At 39.3% G+C, this 19,502-nt stretch overlaps 1 protein-coding gene across 1 annotated transcript in view; it reads right to left on the bottom strand.

The window, feature by feature from the left end:
• Positions 1-2,315: 2,315 nt before the first annotated feature.
• cdk17 (cyclin dependent kinase 17) overlaps positions 2,316-19,502 on the bottom strand; it is a 67,738-nt gene continuing 50,551 nt past the window's right edge. Inside the window, exons 7-17 of the mRNA XM_055191475.2 lie at positions 18,475-18,589; positions 18,264-18,358; positions 18,098-18,160; positions 17,667-17,790; positions 15,627-15,747; positions 15,364-15,461; positions 11,448-11,553; positions 10,837-10,879; positions 10,510-10,600; positions 10,342-10,419; positions 2,316-4,073 (exon numbers count right to left, since the gene is read on the bottom strand). Of these exons, the coding sequence (XP_055047450.1) occupies positions 4,036-4,073; positions 10,342-10,419; positions 10,510-10,600; positions 10,837-10,879; positions 11,448-11,553; positions 15,364-15,461; positions 15,627-15,747; positions 17,667-17,790; positions 18,098-18,160; positions 18,264-18,358; positions 18,475-18,589 (972 nt within the window). The 3' untranslated portion in view covers positions 2,316-4,035. The remainder of the gene's footprint in view (positions 4,074-10,341; positions 10,420-10,509; positions 10,601-10,836; positions 10,880-11,447; positions 11,554-15,363; positions 15,462-15,626; positions 15,748-17,666; positions 17,791-18,097; positions 18,161-18,263; positions 18,359-18,474; positions 18,590-19,502) is intronic.

Here is a 19,502-nt window from a genome sequence, read left to right as displayed (position 1 = left end):
TGCAGTTTTACCTCGTAATTAAAACACAAACAAATTCTGGTATAAACACAAACACCCAAGAGAGAAGGTAAAGGGGACATATCAACACAAAAATGAACCCAGTAACTTAGTTTTGGTAAATCATTCTCTGGAAGCATGTGAAAAAATAAGTCATTGAAATTTGGTTCCCCTTGTGATGTCAGAAGGAGCAGGGTTCCCACACCTTAGTTAACTTCAAATTCAAGGACTTTCCAGGTCCAATACCCTCAAATTCAAGGACTAAATATGTGGGCACATTTCAAGTGAGAGCAAGGTTACATTGTGTTACCTTTTAAGATACATTGTAACAGTTTCCTTTCGAGGGAACTTGCGCTGCGTCACTGCGGTGACACTTTGGGGACGCCTCCAGGGGTAAGTGCTTCTGAATGTGTATATCAAATTCAACCAATGATGAGGCTTAACGACAAAGACAAGGTGACACGGGAGCCAGGAAGTATATCGCTATCTGAAATATTGCCAAAGACGGCGTTACAGGGACGCATGAAGTATGACAAGAGAGACGCAGCGTCTCGTTCCCTTCTCAGGAAACAACAGTTACATACGTAACTGAGACGTTTTCATGTGTCAAACACAACTATGCAAAATAAAAAGCATTTTGGTATGAATCAAGATTCACAGAAGATATAAGCATTTAAAGCGAACAGTTTAACACGTGTGCTTAAAAGTCTAGAATTTTATGATATTATCCTACACTACACAGGGAATATGGATTTTATTTTTTTTTAGAAAACTTCTTGCATAAAATAGATTCAAGCACTTTTAATGACCTGTATCTATGTATGTATATTTCCAGGGCCTTGAATTTTCCCCCAGATTCACAAACTTTCAAGGATTTTAAGGACCTGTGGGAACCCTGAAGGAGATAATACCGCCCCTTAATCTAAACTATCCAACCACGGCCCTGCCGTTTAGTGCAGATGAGCTTATTTGCATTTTAAGGAAAACACACAAAAAATGGCACATTTTTGCTCACACCTACAATTTTAACATGATATAATAAATTATCTATATGGTATTGTGAGCTAAAACTTCACATACAAACTCTGGGGACAGCAAAGATTTATTTTACATCTTAAAAAAAGTCTTGTGAAATGTCCCCTTTAATGTATAGGCCTCCTGTTGACAGTACGAATGTGAAGCCTGTATTAAGGTAAAGGACATTAAATACTAATTTGAAATATTTTATGAGCTGATTTTTAAACAAATACAGACCTTCCACAATAAAAAACCTGTTTACTTTCGGTTTTAAGATAAGACAAGACGTTAAAATGTCAAGAACACACGATAGAGGGTATGCACATGACGTCCCCGTCGGCGAGAGGCACTGCAGTTACGCCCATTGAGTGGCAAAAGACAGCGTGACATCGGCGACAATGCGTCGAAATGGGAAAAAGCTGTTATGCGATAGACTGTACTAACAGATTAACAAGACTATTACAGACAAAACGATAAAAAAAAAACACAGAAAGGAGAAGTAAATTGATCGTTCATTCCAACGTCCACAGACCACAGGTGGGTTAATAAGTTGCTAGAGTCACTATCAAGCAGAGGTTTCATTTCTATTTAAAAGTATTTTTTCAAGTATTTGTATTTTATCCGTGTTTTTCTTTGGAAAACATACATTCCAAAGCATATTATCATAATTTTTACTCTATTACATTTAATAAATAACACGTTTTTGTTTTACATTTAATATTTAAGTAGCCTACATAAACGCACTTTTACTCAAGTAAAAGTACACAATTTTAATGTAATTAGGTATTAAATAAATTTTAATATGTAATATTAAAGAATACACAGTATGATTATATGCTTTAGAATGTAGTGAAGTAATGTTTTTCCCAATACAAACATCCTAATAAAGCACAGATGCTTGGAAAATGTAACTAATGTAACTAAGTATTGTCCACCTCTGCTATCAAGTCCAACTCAATTCAATATAAGCTGATAATAGTCAGTTTTACCGCCATTTTCGCAGCACCCGCTATGAAAACCAGCCATTTTGTTGAACGTTTGCCACTCAACAGGGCGAGTTCCGGCGTGGTCACGTGGGAATGTGACGTCAATGCATACTCTTTATTTGGTTCAATCATTTGTAAATGTAATGTGATATAAGTTGTGTTATTAAAAGACATAATTATATATAATGTTTGCGTAATATTAAATTGTACCTGTCAAAATGATTTGGATCATCAGGCTACCTGCAAATGTTGCGACTGGCCAATCAGAATCAAGCATTCCAACAAGCCAAGAAATATAATACACAAACGACATACTATATTCTCTGTATGAAACAGACCATGTTTACTTCACTGAATAAGAGAAATAAATATCTGCAGTACAAAGAGTTAAACGGTCAATTCAGCTGACAGCCGTGATCGAGAGCGTCAGTGTTTCACGGAGGCGGAGCTTACAGACACCACGCAATCCATGCGTCACGTACAAACACGCGTGCACGCACGCGCACACACACTCGCGCATGTATCTCCAGAAACAATCAACTCCAATATTACAATATTAATAAACATCTGTCAGTTCATAAAGCAAAAAAACAACAGTCTGAATCTAAAACCTGTTCATCTTCTGCGTTCTTCATGTTTACAAATGCTGGCAAAAAGAAACATTGGTCCAAAAATGTTCATTTTTTGTTGCTTTTCCGTTTTTTCAATCCACACAATGCATTTTCTCTTCTGGATAAAATCAAGCACAAATGTGGGACAGTCAGACTCCAACATGCCACATATAGAGACCATTATTCACAGAAGGGTCAATATGTAACAATAGAAAATTCTCTTAATACTGTTAATGAAACTAGCTCATCTTCACAGCCAGCACTAGCACGAAGCAATGTGGCTCTGTACAGTTAATGATCTCCATATATTCACACACATACACTCTCTCTCTTATACAAGCATTACATACACATACGCTCAAAAGCTACAGAGGAGCTCCATTAATAGGACATTAAAAGTCATTTGTGTAATGGGTTGTGATGATGCCTAAAAAAAAACAAAGATCTGGCATACGAGAACTTCACTTCACACAGAAAGTTATCACTTTAAGATTCAAAAACAAAAAGAGGGAGGTGGTCCGGTTTTCTGGCGGATCGGTGAGGTCACGTGGTTCCCGCTGGTCCAGTGTTTCATGTCATCCCTCTTCTTGTTGCTTTGCTCCATCGCACCGACTGGATGAGTTGTGGAGATCCCAAATTCAGTACTTATCATGCTAACAGTAGTCTCCGGAGCTTTGGATGGATCGCTGGATGAGCATGCCCACATTTGAAGAAACCTCCCACATTGGAGCGAGGCAACGGAGGAAGACTGGTTTTCATTTTTAAAAGATATCTGGAATGAATATTCAGGAGCGGCGTGTTTTGCGTACGAGTGTTGAGTCTCTTGTCACTCGCTCCTCACCGTGCCAGGGAAAACAAAAACAAATTGAAAACACACTCGTCTAGTCATTTCATCTCTGTAAAATGAACACACCGACAAACAGACAGACAGACAGCTGCGATATCAACATTTCAAGGAATTATAATCATCTCTTTAAAAATAAAAACCGTATCGACATCAGATTGACGTGTCCGTGGCAACCAGATTCGGGGTCGCCCAAGAGTGAGGAAGTTACGTAGAGACAGTAGTCAATTAGCAGCAAATCAACTCCCCCGTCAATAAATATATACACGCTCGCACACATTCGCACACCCTGACCGTCACCCGACAGAAGAGGGTTGAGGGGCGTTCTGGCTCAAGGCTGCATGCTGGAGGTGGGACACCGGGGGAGACAGACAGTGGGTTCGACCGATCTCCTTTCACCACGCACGCATGCATGCGAACACCAAACACCCTCTGTCAGACAGCGAGGGAGGCTAGTCAGTTAGTCTGTACAACACAGTCACAGAATAAGAGCCATCAGCCTAATCCGTCAAGTGTGTGTATATGTGTGTGCTTGAGTGAGGTGTGTTCATAAGGGGGAAAGGGTGTGAGGGAACGCAGTTTAAAACAGCATGCTCTGTCTTCTGTTTTTGCTGTTTCCTGTGAGAAGACACAAAGAGAAAGAAGAAAGAAAAGAGACGGTAAGCAGAAATACAAAACAAAGTTTTAAGTTTACAAACATGACATTTCTTCAAAAAGACAGACATAATTCTTCATCTGCACTATTAGACAACACAAATTCCTACCAAATGGCAAATTTCCCCCTTTTATGGCTACTGTACAAACATGGTGACCAAAAATGGCGCCTTGCATGTAAGGGGAGCTTATATCAGTTAAAGGTGCAGTGAGTGGATTTAAGCGGCATCTAGTGGTGAGGCTACAAATTGCAACCAACAGCTCAGTCCACAGAGAGAGCTATATCAGTTAAAGGTGCAGTGTGTAGATTTTAGCGGCATCTAGTGGTGAGGCTACAAATTGCAACCAACAGCTCAGTCCACAGAGAGAGCTTAAATCAGTTAAAGGTGCAGTGTGTAGATTTTAGAGGCATCTAGTGGTGAGGCTACGAATTGCAGCCAACGGCTCAGTCCACAGAGAGAGCTTATATCAGTTAAAGGTGCAGTGTGTGGATTTAAGCGGCATCTAGTGGTAAGGTTGCAAATTGCAACCAACAGCTCAGTCCACAGAGAGAGCTTATATCAGTTAAAGGTGCAGTGTGTCGATTTCAGCGGCATCTAGTGATGAGGCTACAAATTGCAACCAACAGCTCAGTCCACAGAGAGAGCTTATATCAGTTAAAGGTGCAGTGTGTCGATTTTAGCGGCATCTAGTGGTGAGGCTACGAATTGCAGTCAACGGCTCAGTCCACAGAGAGAGCTTATATCAGTTAAAGGTGCAGTGTGTGGATTTTAGCGCCATCTAGTGGTGAGGCTGTAAATTGCGACCAACAGCTCAGTCCACAGAGAGAGCTTATATCAGTTAAAGGTGCAGTGTGTAGATTTTAGCGGCATCTAGTGGTGAGGCTACGAATTGCAGCCAACGGCTCAGTCCACAGAGAGAGCTTATATCAGTTAAAGGTGCAGTGTCTGGATTTTAGCGGCATCTAGTGGTGAGGCTACAAATTGCAACCAACAGCTCAGTCCACAGAGAGAGGTTATATCAGTTAAAGGTGCAGTGTGTAGATTTTAGCGGCATCTAGTGGTGAGGCTACGAATTGCAGCCAACGGCTCAGTCCACAGAGAGAGCTTATATCAGTTAAAGGTGCAGTGTGTAGATTTTAGCGGCATCTAGTGATGAGGCTACAAATTGCAACCAACAGCTCAGTCCACAGAGAGAGCTTAAATCAGTTAAAGGTGCAGTGTGTAGATTTTAGCGGCATCTAGTGGTGAGGCTACGAATTGCAACCAACAGCTCAGTCCACAGAGAGAGCTTATATCAGTTAAAGGTGCAGTGTGTGGATTTTAGCGGCATCTAGTGGTGAGGCTACAAATTGCAGCCAACGGCTCAGTCCACAGAGAGAGCTTATATCAGTTAAAGATGCAGTGTGTAGATTTTAGTGGCATCTAGTGGTGAGGCTACAAATTGCAACCAACGGCTCAGTCCACAGAGAGAGCTTATATTTGTAAAGGTGCAGTGTGTAGATTTTAGTGGCATCTAGTGGTGAGGCTACAAATTGCAGCCAACGGCTCAGTCCACAGAGAGAGCTTATATCAGTTAAAGGTGCAGTGTGTGGATTTTAGCGGCATCTAGTGATGAGGCTACAAATTGCAACCAACGGCTCAGTCCACAGAGAGAGCTTATATCAGTTAAAGATGCAGTGTGTGGATTTTAACGGCATCTAGTGGTGAGGCTACAAATTGCAGCCAACGGCTCAGTCCACAGAGAGAGCTTATATCAGTTAAAGGTGCAGTGTGTAGATTTTAGTGGCATCTAGTGGTGAGGCTACAAATTGCAACCAACAGCTCAGTCCACAGAGAGAGCTTATATCAGTTAAAGGTGCAGTGTGTAGATTTTAGCGGCATCTAGTGATGAGGCTACAAATTGCAACCAACAGCTCAGTCCACAGAGAGAGCTTATATCAGTTAAAGGTGCAGTGTGTAGATTTTAGCGGCATCTAGTGATGAGGCTACAAATTGCAACCAACAGCTCAGTCCACAGAGAGAGCTTATATCAGTTAAAGGTGCAGTGTGTAGATTTTAGCGGCATCTAGTGATGAGGCTACAAATTGCAACCAACAGCTCAGTCCACAGAGAGAGCTTATATCAGTTAAAGGTGCAGTGTGTAGATTTTAGCGGCATCTAGTGATGAGGCTACAAATTGCAACCAACAGCTCAGTCCACAGAGAGAGCTTAAATCAGTTAAAGGTGCAGTGTGTAGATTTTAGAGGCATCTAGTGGTGAGGCTACGAATTGCAACCAACAGCTCAGTCCACAGAGAGAGCTTATATCAGTTAAAGGTGCAGTGTGTGGATTTTAGCGGCATCTAGTGGTGAGGCTACAAATTGCAGCCAACGGCTCAGTCCACAGAGAGAGCTTATATTAGTTAAAGGTGCAGTGTGTGGATTTTAGCGGCATCTAGTGGTGAGGCTACAAATTGCAGCCAACGGCTCAGTCCACAGAGAGAGCTTATATTAGTTAAAGGTGCAGTGTGTGGATTTTGGCGGCATCTAGTGGTGAGGCTACAAATTGCAGCCAACGGCTCAGTCCACAGAGAGAGCTTATATCAGTTAAAGATGCAGTGTGTAGATTTTAGTGGCATCTAGTGGTGAGGCTACAAATTGCAACCAACGGCTTAGTCCACAGAGAGAGCTTATATCAGTTAAAGATGCAGTGTGTAGATTTTAGTGGCATCTAGTGGTGAGGCTACAAATTGCAGCCAACGGCTCAGTCCACAGAGAGAGCTTATATCAGTTAAAGATGCAGTGTGTGGATTTTAGCGGCATCTAGTGGTGAGGCTACAAATTGCAGCCAACGGCTCAGTCCACAGAAAGAGCTTATATCAGTTAAAGGTGCAGTGTGTAGATTTTAGCAACATCTAGTGGTGAGGCTACGAATTGCAACCAACGGCTCAGTCCACAGAGAGAGCGTATATCAGTTAAAGGTGCAGTGTGTAGATTTTAGCGACATCTAGTGATGAGGCTACAAATTGCAACCAACAGCTCAGTCCACAGAGAGAGCTTATATCAGTTAAAGGTGCAGTGTGTAGATTTTAGCAACATCTAGTGGTGAGGTTACGAATTGCAACCAACGGCTCAGTCCACAGAGAGAGCGTATATCAGTTAAAGGTGCAGTGTGTAGATTTTAGCGGCATCTAGTGGTGAGGCTACGAATTGCAGCCAACGGCTCAGTCCACAGAGAGAGCTTATATTTGTAAAGGTGCAGTGTGTAGATTTTAGCGGCATCTAGTGGTGAGGCTACGAATTGCAGCCAACGGCTCAGTCCACAGAGAGAGCTTATATTTGTAAAGGTGCAGTGTGTAGATTTTAGTGGCATCTAGTGGTGAGGCTACAGATTGCAGCCAACGGCTCAGTCCACAGAGAGAGCTTATATCAGTTAAAGGTGCAGTGTGTGGATTTTAGCGGCATCTAGTGATGAGGCTACAAATTGCAACCAACGGCTCAGTCCACAGAGAGAGCTTATATCAGTTAAAGGTGCAGTGTGTGGATTTTAGCGGCATCTAGTGGTGAGGCTACAAATTGCAACCAACGGCTCAGTCCACAGAGAGAGCGTATATCAGTTAAAGGTGCAGTGTGTCGATTTTAGCGGCATCTAGTGATGAGGCTACAAATTGCAACCAACAGCTCAGTCCACAGAGAGAGCTTATATCAGTTAAAGGTGCAGTGTGTAGATTTTAGCGGCATCTAGTGGTGAGGCTACAAATTGCAACCAACAGCTCAGTCCACAGAGAGAGCTTAAATCAGTTAAAGGTGCAGTGTGTAGATTTTAGAGGCATCTAGTGGTGAGGCTACAAATTGCAACCAACGGCTCAGTCCACAGAGAGAGCTTATATCAGTTAAAGGTGCAGTGTGTGGATTTTAGCGGCATCTAGTGGTGAGGCTACAAATTGCAACCAACAGCTCAGTCCACAGAGAGAGCTTATATCAGTTAAAGGTGCAGTGTGTAGATTTTAGCAACATCTAGTGGTGAGGTTACGAATTGCAACCAACGGCTCAGTCCACAGAGAGAGCGTATATCAGTTAAAGGTGCAGTGTGTAGATTTTAGCGGCATCTAGTGGTGAGGCTACAAATTGCAACCAACAGCTCAGTCCACAGAGAGAGCTTATATCAGTTAAAGGGGCAGTGTGTAGATTTTAGCAACATCTAGTGGTGAGGTTACGAATTGCAACCAACGGCTCAGTCCACAGAGAGAGCGTATATCAGTTAAAGGTGCAGTGTGTAGATTTTAGTGGCATCTAGTGATGAGGCTACAAATTGCAACCAACATCTCAGTCCACAGAGAGAGCTTATATCAGTTAAAGGTGCAGTGTGTAGATTTTAGCGGCATCTAGTGGTGAGGCTACGAATTGCAGCCAACGGCTCAGTCCACAGAGAGAGCTTATATCAGTTAAAGGTGCAGTGTGTGGATTTTAGCGGCATCTAGTGATGAGGCTAGAAATTGCAACCAACGGCTCAGTCCACAGAGAGAGCGTATATCAGTTAAAGGTGCAGTGTGTCGATTTCAGCGGCATCTAGTGATGAGGCTAGAAATTGCAACCAACGGCTCAGTCCACAGAGAGAGCGTATATCAGTTAAAGGTGCAGTGTGTCGATTTCAGCGGCATCTAGTGATGAGGCTACAAATTGCAACCAACGGCTCAGTCCACAGAGAGAGCGTACATCAGTTAAAGGTGCAGTGTGTAGATTTTAGCGGCATCTAGTGGTGAGGCTACAAATTGCAACCAACAGCTCAGTCCACAGAGAGAGCTTATATCAGTTAAAGGTGCAGTGTGTAGATTTTAGTGGCATCTAGTGGTGAGGCTACAAATTGCAACCAACAGCTCAGTCCACAGAGAGAGCTTATATCAGTTAAAGGTGCAGTGTGTAGATTTTAGCGGCATCTAGTGGTGAGGCTACAAATTGCAACCAACAGCTCAGTCCACAGAGAGAGCTTATATCAGTTAAAGGTGCAGTGTGTGGATTTAAGCGGCATCTAGTGGTAAGGTTGCAAATTGCAACCAACAGCTCAGTCCACAGAGAGAGCTTATATCAGTTAAAGGTGCAGTGTGTAGATTTTAGCGGCATCTAGTGGTGAGGCTACAAATTGCAACCAACAGCTCAGTCCACAGAGAGAGCTTATATCAGTTAAAGGTGCAGTGTGTAGATTTTAGCGGCATCTAGTGGTGAGGCTACAAATTGCAACCAACAGCTCAGTCCACAGAGAGAGCTTATATCAGTTAAAGGTGCAGTGTGTAGATTTTAGCGGCATCTAGTGGTGAGGCTACAAATTGCAGCCAACGGCTCAGTCCACAGAGAGAGCGTACATCAGTTAAAGGTGCAGTGTGTAGATTTTAGCGGCATCTAGTGGTGAGGCTACAAATTGCAACCAACAGCTCAGTCCACAGAGAGAGCTTATATCAGTTAAAGGTGCAGTGTGTAGATTTTAGCGGCATCTAGTGGTGAGGCTACAAATTGCAACCAACAGCTCAGTCCACAGAGAGAGCTTATATCAGTTAAAGGTGCAGTGTGTAGATTTTAGCAACATCTAGTGGTGAGGTTACGAATTGCAACCAACGGCTCAGTCCACAGAGAGAGCGTATATCAGTTAAAGGTGCAGTGTGTAGATTTTAGTGGCATCTAGTGATGAGGCTACAAATTGCAACCAACATCTCAGTCCACAGAGAGAGCTTATATCAGTTAAAGGTGCAGTGTGTGGATTTAAGCAGCATCTAGTGGTGAGGCTGCAGATTGCAAACAATGGCTCCGTCCACAGCTCATCACAGGACAAACATAGTCGTGTGAGACAACGGAGTGAAGAAACACGCTCTGTAGAGCAGTTTGCCCCTTTCATGGCTTCTGTAGAAACATGGTTTTCCAAAATGGCACTTCCATGTAGGGGGACCCGCGGTGTATGTATAAAAACATCTCATTGTATGGTGATATAAACATAACATTCATTATGTAAGGTCTTTATACACCACTGAAAACATAATTAGTTATCTTATATTTCATTTCTGTCAATAGATCCTCCTAAAATTTACACACTGCACCTTTAAACAAAGCTTAAAGGATCGGCATCAGCCCATAGGTGGTATCAGCTGCAAAAATCCTGATCGGAGCATCCCTATTGGTTGCTAAATAAGTATCTAAATACATATGCAGACCTTTTGCAGAACCATAAATAATAATTAAACTTTTACAAAATCACAAACCAACCTGTCTCTGGGTACGAGGAGTTCCTGTAACCGGGGTCCCTCTGAAGCTGCACCTCCTTCAGTGTAAATATGGATATATCTGCCCAAATCACAGCACAACGTAAGAATAAGGCTTCATACAGTATGAGCATGCAGGATTTTGTATGTATGTGTATGGTGGAGGACTTACTCTCTTGCAATGTGTGCACACGCATGCCCAGACTCTTAAAGTAGGAGTGTTTCATTGATTCATCAGCAGAGATTCTCTTCTTGGACTCATACTAGGGGAAAAAAATTCAAATTAAATCCGTCAGATCCAAATGAGCCAACAAGCTACATCTACATTTGTGTATTTGGCAGACACTTTCATCCAAAGCAACTTAAAGTGCATTCAATGTGTGCATTTCTTCATTATGGATGTGCATTTGGGATTGAACCCATGATGCTTTACCAACTGAGCTACAGGAATGAATGTCAACATTGTGCATTTAATGTAAAAGTTAGAACGGATTCTTACCCTTAGAAAGGACAGCAACAACTCTATTCCTTCAGTATCCAATCTTTATAAAGAAAAAGAGAGATGTGACCATCAGCAGGTTGACAAATTTGACTGGCATTCGCAGGAACGGAAGAAAACTGCCTCAGATATTCCACAGGATATCCTGCCATACTGGCACGCTAAGAGTTTCTAACATACACCACAACGTTACACAAATTTTCCACATATACACACAGACACGACTATGAGGTCATGGTCATTTGCTGTGTGTAACAAGACAAACACACAGAGGTAAAAACAAACTCACCAAGCACACAAACATATTACAAATCAATTACTCAGTCTGTGAAAGCCATCATTTTTTAAAGCCAAGTAATTTTCTTACTTTATTTTATATAAAAACATCCTACCTAATGTAAATAACATTTTGTCAAAATATAACTCAAAAATATATCTTTAATATTGACTGAGGCCATGTCAAAGACTGAAATATTTAAACTTTGATGCTCCTAATCTCCAAATAAGATTATAAGATTTAGCACTAATAATCCTGGATTTAACCGACAGGGTCACATACATGTATGCCATATAAAAGAGCCGCGTATCGCTCACAAACACACTGCAGGTACCTGGGTGCGTGATTAATGAAGGGTTGAGGCTTGTATTTGGGAAAGTTGTAGGATTTGAATTCTTCGATGGATGAGATGCCGGGCCAGTTATCCTCTGTTGGTGTACCTGTTCCAGACAAAACCAAAACATTCATCAAAATACTTTTTAATTTCCCTTTAGACGCTTTCATTTTAGCAAAGCTGTAAGACTTTTTGAACGATCTATAACGTTTATGAAAACCAATAATGCTGGACTCCGTAACTGTTCCCAAAAGAGAGCAAGTCATTTCCCACACCTTTTATCTAGATTGCTTATGTGACGTTTAAACAATTCATCAATATTTTTATGTTCGTTAAATTGTCAGAAACATGAAGTTCATTCATCAGCACCTACCCTGGAGTATAATACCATCAGTACCCTGATATAAATGATTTAGTACCAATGCATAGTATTACCATACAATACATCACTATCCCTTTTTACAGCAATAGTACAGTTTGGTAAAGAAATGAGCACATCATGTTGTTTTAAATTACATAAAAAACATAGATTTTGCATTATTCATACAAATCCATTGTATGTTAGTGGTTCTAAAACTGGGGGGCACGAGATGGTGCTGGGGGAATAGTTTTATGACATAAAATACTTTAATTTATCATAAATTCTGTGTAATTAAACATATTAGGCTACTGACAAGCAGCACTACATTGTATCATTAAATATGTTTTACTTAATTAAGTTTGACATTGACCGTGTTTACATGCACCCTCATAATGTGATCATAAGGAGATTTTGGCAATATTGCGATTTTACTTTACCTCATGTAAACACAGTACTGCAATAAAAACAATGTGATTAAGCTCATAATTGCGTATAATCGTATTAAAGGAACACTCCACTTTTTTGAAAATAAGCTAATTTTCCAGCTTCCTAGAGTTAAAAACCGTAACATGGCTGCAGCAGGCGCAATGATATTCAGTCCCTCCAGAAAAACTTGATTATGTGATCGCATGATTCAACACATAATCAGCCAAAGTCTGCATATTTATGCGGGGGACGCATTTTTTCAAATACGCCGCACTTTCGCAGCATAAATTGCAGATTTCCATGCACAAAATATGCGGAATTAACGCAGCATAAATTGCATAATTTCATAATCCCCACATTTTGAAGCAAAAATCACATATATCTTGGAAGAAAGTTGAAAATGTTGCGTTTACTTCACACAAGTGGAGCCATGTCCCCTATTGCCACGGGAACGTTATAAAGTAATGTGATTATGTGCCGTGAACATCACTGAAAAGCTGCAAACAGTTTTTGCAAGTTCCCGCAATTTCATTGCATAAATTTCCTGCATATTCCATTGCATTTTTTTAAGAAAACGTGCCGCAAGATCAAGGATTTTTGCCCGCAACAATCACAAAAAAAAGTTTTTCTGGAAGGACTGAATATTACGCAGTGCTCCAAAATTGAAAGTTACCAAGGGACTATTTTCGGGCAGTGCGTAATATCATTGCGCCTCCTGCAGTCATGTTACGGCAGCAAAGTCCTTGATTATTACGCCAGAATGAGAGTATAGTTCCTAACTAGAGCCCGACCGATTTATCGTTTTGCCGATTTTATCGGCCGATATGAGCATGTCGCAGATATATCTGTATCGGCGTATAAGCAGCAGATATGCTCCAATATGAACGTTTGTTACAGAACACATTAAATGCATGTGAAAGATGTAAGTACTTGTTTGTCCAGCAGAGTGCGCCATACTGGTTGCTAATGGCGACCCAGATCACTCACTGTAGTGACACCAGCCAATCCCCCACCCCCTTCACTTCAGTCAGTCTCTCAGTTCAGGTGGCTGCAGTCACGCAGTGTCTTCTAAACAACATTGTTACACCTGGTATTAAGACGCACTTTGGTCGATTGGATTGTAAATGGACAAGAGAGACGCATTCCCGTTTACATTTGGTGTTTTTAATCCGTCTCTTTGTCGACTTGCGAGTTAAAACGCAAGCGGGAGAAATGACGCGAGACGGAGAAATGACACGTTTAAACTACGCGCAGCCGTGCACTTATATAACACTATATGAGATTACTGCTGCTTGTGTTGTTAGGTAACATGCTCATTTCAGAGCAATTGATTCAATAAGCTCGCGCAACTCTACACCCTTGCTAAATAAAAGAGGCGGAGCGAAGACGCATTAGTTTTATTAAAGTCTAAAGTTTGCACGGAACCCTGGGTTTGTGTTATAAAAACGTTGTGCATAACATTAAACATAGTGTACATTAGTATGTGCTCCGTCAAGCATTGTCTTCGTAACTGTGAGTGGCTAACTAATTTGTGAAGTACACAACTTACTGTAAAGCTAATAATCAATGACTTCATAAGTTTCTCTTTATAACGTTATTCTCGTCAAAACTGCAAATGATGCAAGTTTTATGTATTTTGTTCTCTTTGTGTTTTAAAGTTATTTATAAGAAGTCAAGTTTACTGTTTAGTGCACTGATATCCAACTAATTTTGGATAATAAAGTTTATTGTTAACTTCTTGCCTATAGTACATATCTTTGTCACATCAATATAAGTGTTGGATCACCACATTTGTGAGTGATCATTGCATTGCATTGTATTTATTCATATACAGTATATTATGTTAAAGTATATAGTGTATTCTATGTACAGTACTTTAGTATAATATACTGTAGTATATACTGAACTATAAGATACACATAAAGAATATCGGCCGATATATCGTTATCGGTCTCTTTTTACTCCCTAATATCTGTATCGGCATCGGCCCCAAAAAACGCATATCGGTCGGGCTCTATTCCTAACCATATCTGCCTAGAAAATTGCAACTTGTAATTTTCTGTCGGCCTTAGTACACACTGTAACTACAGAAGAGTACAAAAATAAAAAGTGGATTGTCCCTTTAAAAGAGGTGGCTTTTTAATCAGAGTATGTAAACACTTTAAACGCATCTATACCGCACTCACTAAAGTGTGCATGTGTTTTAATCAAGCACCTTAAGCGCAATTTCATTTTAAACTAGACATTAGGACGTTTTTCTTGATTGCTGTCAGCGGTCTGTCTTTATCCAGAAACAGCTCAAAAAACACAACAGCAGCGAATAAAATCATAATATTTCTGTCTTCATTACGGCACCCAATATTGAAATACGTCCATAAGAATGTGTTTGTCATGTAACGTAAGTAAATTAAAACAGTGGACAGTATCTGTGAGTTTTTCATTTGTGCTCTGCGTTGGGCTATGTGTGAATAATAATAATAATAAAAAACTGCATGTAAACAGGAGTGAAAAGGTTAATAGCTCCAGTCATGTAAACATAAACATATAAACATTAGTTCTTACTCTGATTATTAAAAATAATTGCATTATTGGTGTTCATGTAGTCATTGTTTTATGTCATGAATAATGCAAAGAGATGCACCTTACACAAGGAGGGGTGCAGGCCAAAAATATTGAGAACCACTTATGTTATTATACTTGTAAGCTCTTTCAAGGCTGTGCAAAATCACAGCAATATATTTAAAAGTTTTTTTCATACAGACGTTTCTTTATAAAGACATTTCGGTCGCACTTTAAATTAGGTGTACATAAATAATGTCATCAACATTTCCTAAATCCAGGAAGAGCAGTGAAACAATCAGGTGATTCAGATGACCTGTGGTAACCTAACCAAGTGATCTTGCAGTTTCCATGCAAAAACCTCTGCCTGTGATGGCTGCTGTTGATATTTAAAGCAGGTGATAATAACCACATCAGACTCCGAACAGTGCGAGACGTCCAGTATGAGAAAAAAAACGTGTAAGTGTTATGGGTGTTGTAATGTCTGGAGTTGAGGTGTCACAGTCTCTGAATTGAATCCTAAAGCTACAAATAGCGGATGTGAGCATGAGTATGTGTGTGTACGCTTACCCAGTAATCTGAAGATAAGATGCAGCTCGTCTTCAACCGTAGATCCTGGGAACAGCGGCCGACCTGCAGCCATTTCATAAAATATACATCCAACACCCCTGGGAGAAAGAGAAAGAGAGAGGGAGGATAAATAAGACATATTATCTGTGGAGGAACAGGACAGGGTTAAATCTATAAGATGAATCTAAATGAATGTTAAAAGTCAATCATAAATCTTAATGAGCACTGCTGCATAGCTACACATGGACACACACATTACTCACCACATATCGATTTGGGTTGAGTACTCTGAAGACCCCAGGAGTACATCGGGAGGTCTGTACCATAAGGTTACCACCTCATTAGAGTACGTCTTTGTAGGGACAGACTTGGCTCGTGCCAGACCTACAAACACAGACATGCACACAATTAGATGACAATTTACATCACACAAACAATATTTATTTACCCAACTAATGATATGCATAAATGCATATTATATACATATAGACCGTTTCATCGGGCGCACGTGCGGTGACGCGTTAAGCGTCTGGTCCGAACTTTACTTCCGGTTTCTGTTTGTTTAATGGTCTGATTAGTTGCTGAAACTGAATTTTTGAAAAAATATCTTGTTTAAAATAACAAATGTTTTGCGTTCCTATGTAATCTACGTGTTGTTTATTTTGCTTGTTTATATAAATAAACTACTTTAAAAAAACTTTGTTGTTATTTATTCTTCGCAGGGTTTACCGGAAGTTACGTGAAGACCACGAAAGCCACACGTTTATGTTGTTACTGCTGAAACCGTCTATACAGTGGCAAGAAACTGTATAAATTTTTCTGAATAAATTTGTCATAAAATGTGATCTGATCTTCATTCTAAGTCAAGGGTATTGACAAACATAATGCGTCTAAAAATAACTACACAAAATATTCTGATCTTTCATGTATTTATTAAGAACAACCAAAAAACCTCATAGTGCTTGTGGGAAAAAAATATGTGAACCCTTGAGTTAATGACCTCAAAAAAGCTAACCCGAGTCAGGTTTTAGCATTAGGTTTTACAACCCTTAATATCTATTTATGAGGACAATAAAATTAGCAATTTTCCATACATTCTACTTTATATACACCATATGTCATATTTTCTGTGGTTTATTTTCTTCGTCTTTCATGTAAAGCTGCTTTCATACAATGCAAAAATGTAAAAAAGCGCTATATTTGACTTGACTTAAATAGTAAACATTACAGGAAAACTATTATAATATAAAAAGTATTATAAATGGCTCAGTATAAAAGGTACTCAGAGTAGGGTTTCCCAAAATATACTTGAACATTTGTACATCATTTGTCAAAGATTATTTAGAAAACAGAGCTGTTTTCAGCATATGTAAGGACAAATATTACAAAAACGCATTAAAATTTACATTTAGAAATAACTAATAAAATTCTATTTTAAAATTATTTTTTTATTATTACGCTTACATGCCATCAAGGTGGATAAAATATTGAATATTTCTCATTCTTTGGCGCAACTGGCGGTTACATCATTTGACATTTTCAGGACATTAAGTCTTGACTTTCATAAAAATGGTGCAAATGTAATTTTTTATTGTATAAAATTAACATAAATACAGTATGTGCATTGAAATAAACCTGATGCATGCTTTTAAAACGAGTTTTTTTTTTCTCATCTTGCCAAACCATTTTTGTCACTGACCCAACTACAGATAAGGTTTTAAATATAAAGCAAACTTTCTTAAAGGGGTCATAGCGTGAAAATCAGACTTTTTTATGTTTAAGTGCTATAATTGGGTCCCCAGTGCTCCTATCAACCTAGAAAATATGAAAAAGATCAACCCAGTAACTTTGTTTGGGTAAGCCATTTTCTGCAAGCATGTGCAAAATTAGGTCGTTCAGATTTCGCCTGTTTTGTGAGGTAGGCAGCAAGGCAATTTACAATAATACCGCCCCCTTTATCTGCACTATCCAACCACAGCATTGCCATTTAGTGCCAAGAGAAAGAGAGGAAGAAAAAATACTTGACAGCATAATTGAGTTTCATTTACAACAAACCAACATCATTGTGATCAGTGTTTGCACTTCATCAGGTCATTTGCATTTTAAAGGACACACCCAAAAAGGGCACACTTTTTTCAGACCTACAAAGTGGCAATTTAAACATGCTATAATGAATTATCTGTGGGGTATTTTAAGTTAAAACTTCACATACACACTCTGGGGACACCAAAGATTTATTTTACAACTTTTAAAAAAATCTTATAATATGACCCCTTTAAATAATAATATTGTGCTAAACATACCAAAATCAGCCAGTTTGAGTTCTCCCCTCTCATTGATGAGCAGGTTCTGTGGTTTCAAGTCTCTATGCAAAACCTTGCGTCTGTGGCAGTACGCCAGGCCTCGCAAGATCTGGAACAGGAAAATCTGGAACCAGACATGATCTACAGGTTAGAAAACCATGTGCTTGCAACACACCGACAAAGCAACAGTTTATGCAATGTTACACCTGTTTTGTGTGAAATAAACTAAAACAAAGTACTGTATTGTACATTGTTATTTTCAACCCAGCGTTGAGTCAAAAAGGGATGAGCCCTAAGATGAATGTTAAAATATGAAAATGCAACTTTGCAATAAAAACTCTGAACAAAAGGAACGAGCCCAGCCGTTGGGTTAAATTAACCCAGAAAATGTGTATATTTGACCCAACAAAACAACAAGATACTGCATGTACCTTAACGTTGTGCATGCTCATGATGTTCCCGCAATCGTCCATGTACTGCTTCAGATCTTTATCCTGCAGGAAGTCATGGAAAAGTCAAAATAAAAGCAAAGCAAAGATTACACAGAGCTGTTAACTCACTGGTAGCAAGAAGAGGATCATGGGAAGGTTCACTCACCAGGTACTCGAAGACGAGGGTAAGGGATTTGTCCGTGTGGACGATGTCGTGAAGCGTGACGATGTTGGCGTGCTTTAAATCCTTCAGTAATGAGACTAAGTGAGAGAAACCAAGAATATTACTCATGTGCAACTGCAAACTAAAGGCTAGCTGACTGGTCCAACATCAACATTAACATCATGGAATTGAAAACTGAAGATAAATTCCTCACCCTCTCTGATAGCCGTGCATGGAGCGCCTTCCTCGTGCTCCAATCGGATTTCTTTCAGAGCCACCAAGTTGTCTGTCAGTTTGCTCCGCCCCTTGAACACAGTGGCGTACGTCCCCTGTAATACAATTATAGCAAAAATTAGACTCTGATGTATGACAATAAGTGGGTTTACATTGCAAAAAAATGACTTTTTCAGTAAAACATCTAAGAAAAATTCTTAAATTAAATAAAATTTTTGATGAACAAAATGACCTAGGAAAATAAGTGCTGTTATTGATAAAAAAAAAAACATAAAAGTTAAGTGAATTTGTGCTTAAAACAAGCAAAACAATTTAGCAATGGGGTAAGAATTTTTTTTAAAGAAAAAATGGATTTTTTTCTTAAACAATTTTTAAATATTTAAATACGATTTAAATTAATTTTTAATAATTTTACTAATATTAATTAATAAATAATTAAGGGACAGTTTCCCAGACAGATCATATGTTAGTCCTAGACTTAAATGCATATTTGAGCTTTCAATTTAAAACATCTTAAACGGACACATCTTGTCTCAAGATGCACACCAATAATGTTTTTTGTAAGGTTTGTTTGTAATTAACATAAACCCTGTCTGAAAAAACGCCTCTAAGTGTTGACTATTAAGATTATGTAAACTGTGAAAAAATGTCAAATAAAATTTAATTTAATGCAAACCATCCTTAGATTAAGTAGAATTACAAACAATCCCAAATGCCAAACGTCTACTTACACTGCAAAAATGACTTCCTTACTTAGTGTTTTTGTTATGTTTTCGGTAAATATTTAAAAATTCTTAAATCAAGATGCTTTTTCTTGATGAGCAAAATGACCTGAGAAAATAAGTCCAGTTTTTAGACAATAAATATACAATTTAAGTAAATTTGTGCTTAAAAACAATCAAAAATATCTGTGTATGGAGCAGAAAAAAACACTTAATTCAAGAAATATTTTCTCACTACATTGGCTGATTATTTTTGCTTGTTTTAAGCACACTTTCACTTAAAATG

This window comes from Misgurnus anguillicaudatus, chromosome 1 (genome assembly GCF_027580225.2).
Source record: "Misgurnus anguillicaudatus chromosome 1, ASM2758022v2, whole genome shotgun sequence".
Lineage (NCBI taxonomy): Eukaryota > Metazoa > Chordata > Actinopteri > Cypriniformes > Cobitidae > Misgurnus > Misgurnus anguillicaudatus.
Note: the sequence above shows the minus strand (reverse complement) of the source record. Positions and strands in the feature narration are given on the sequence as shown.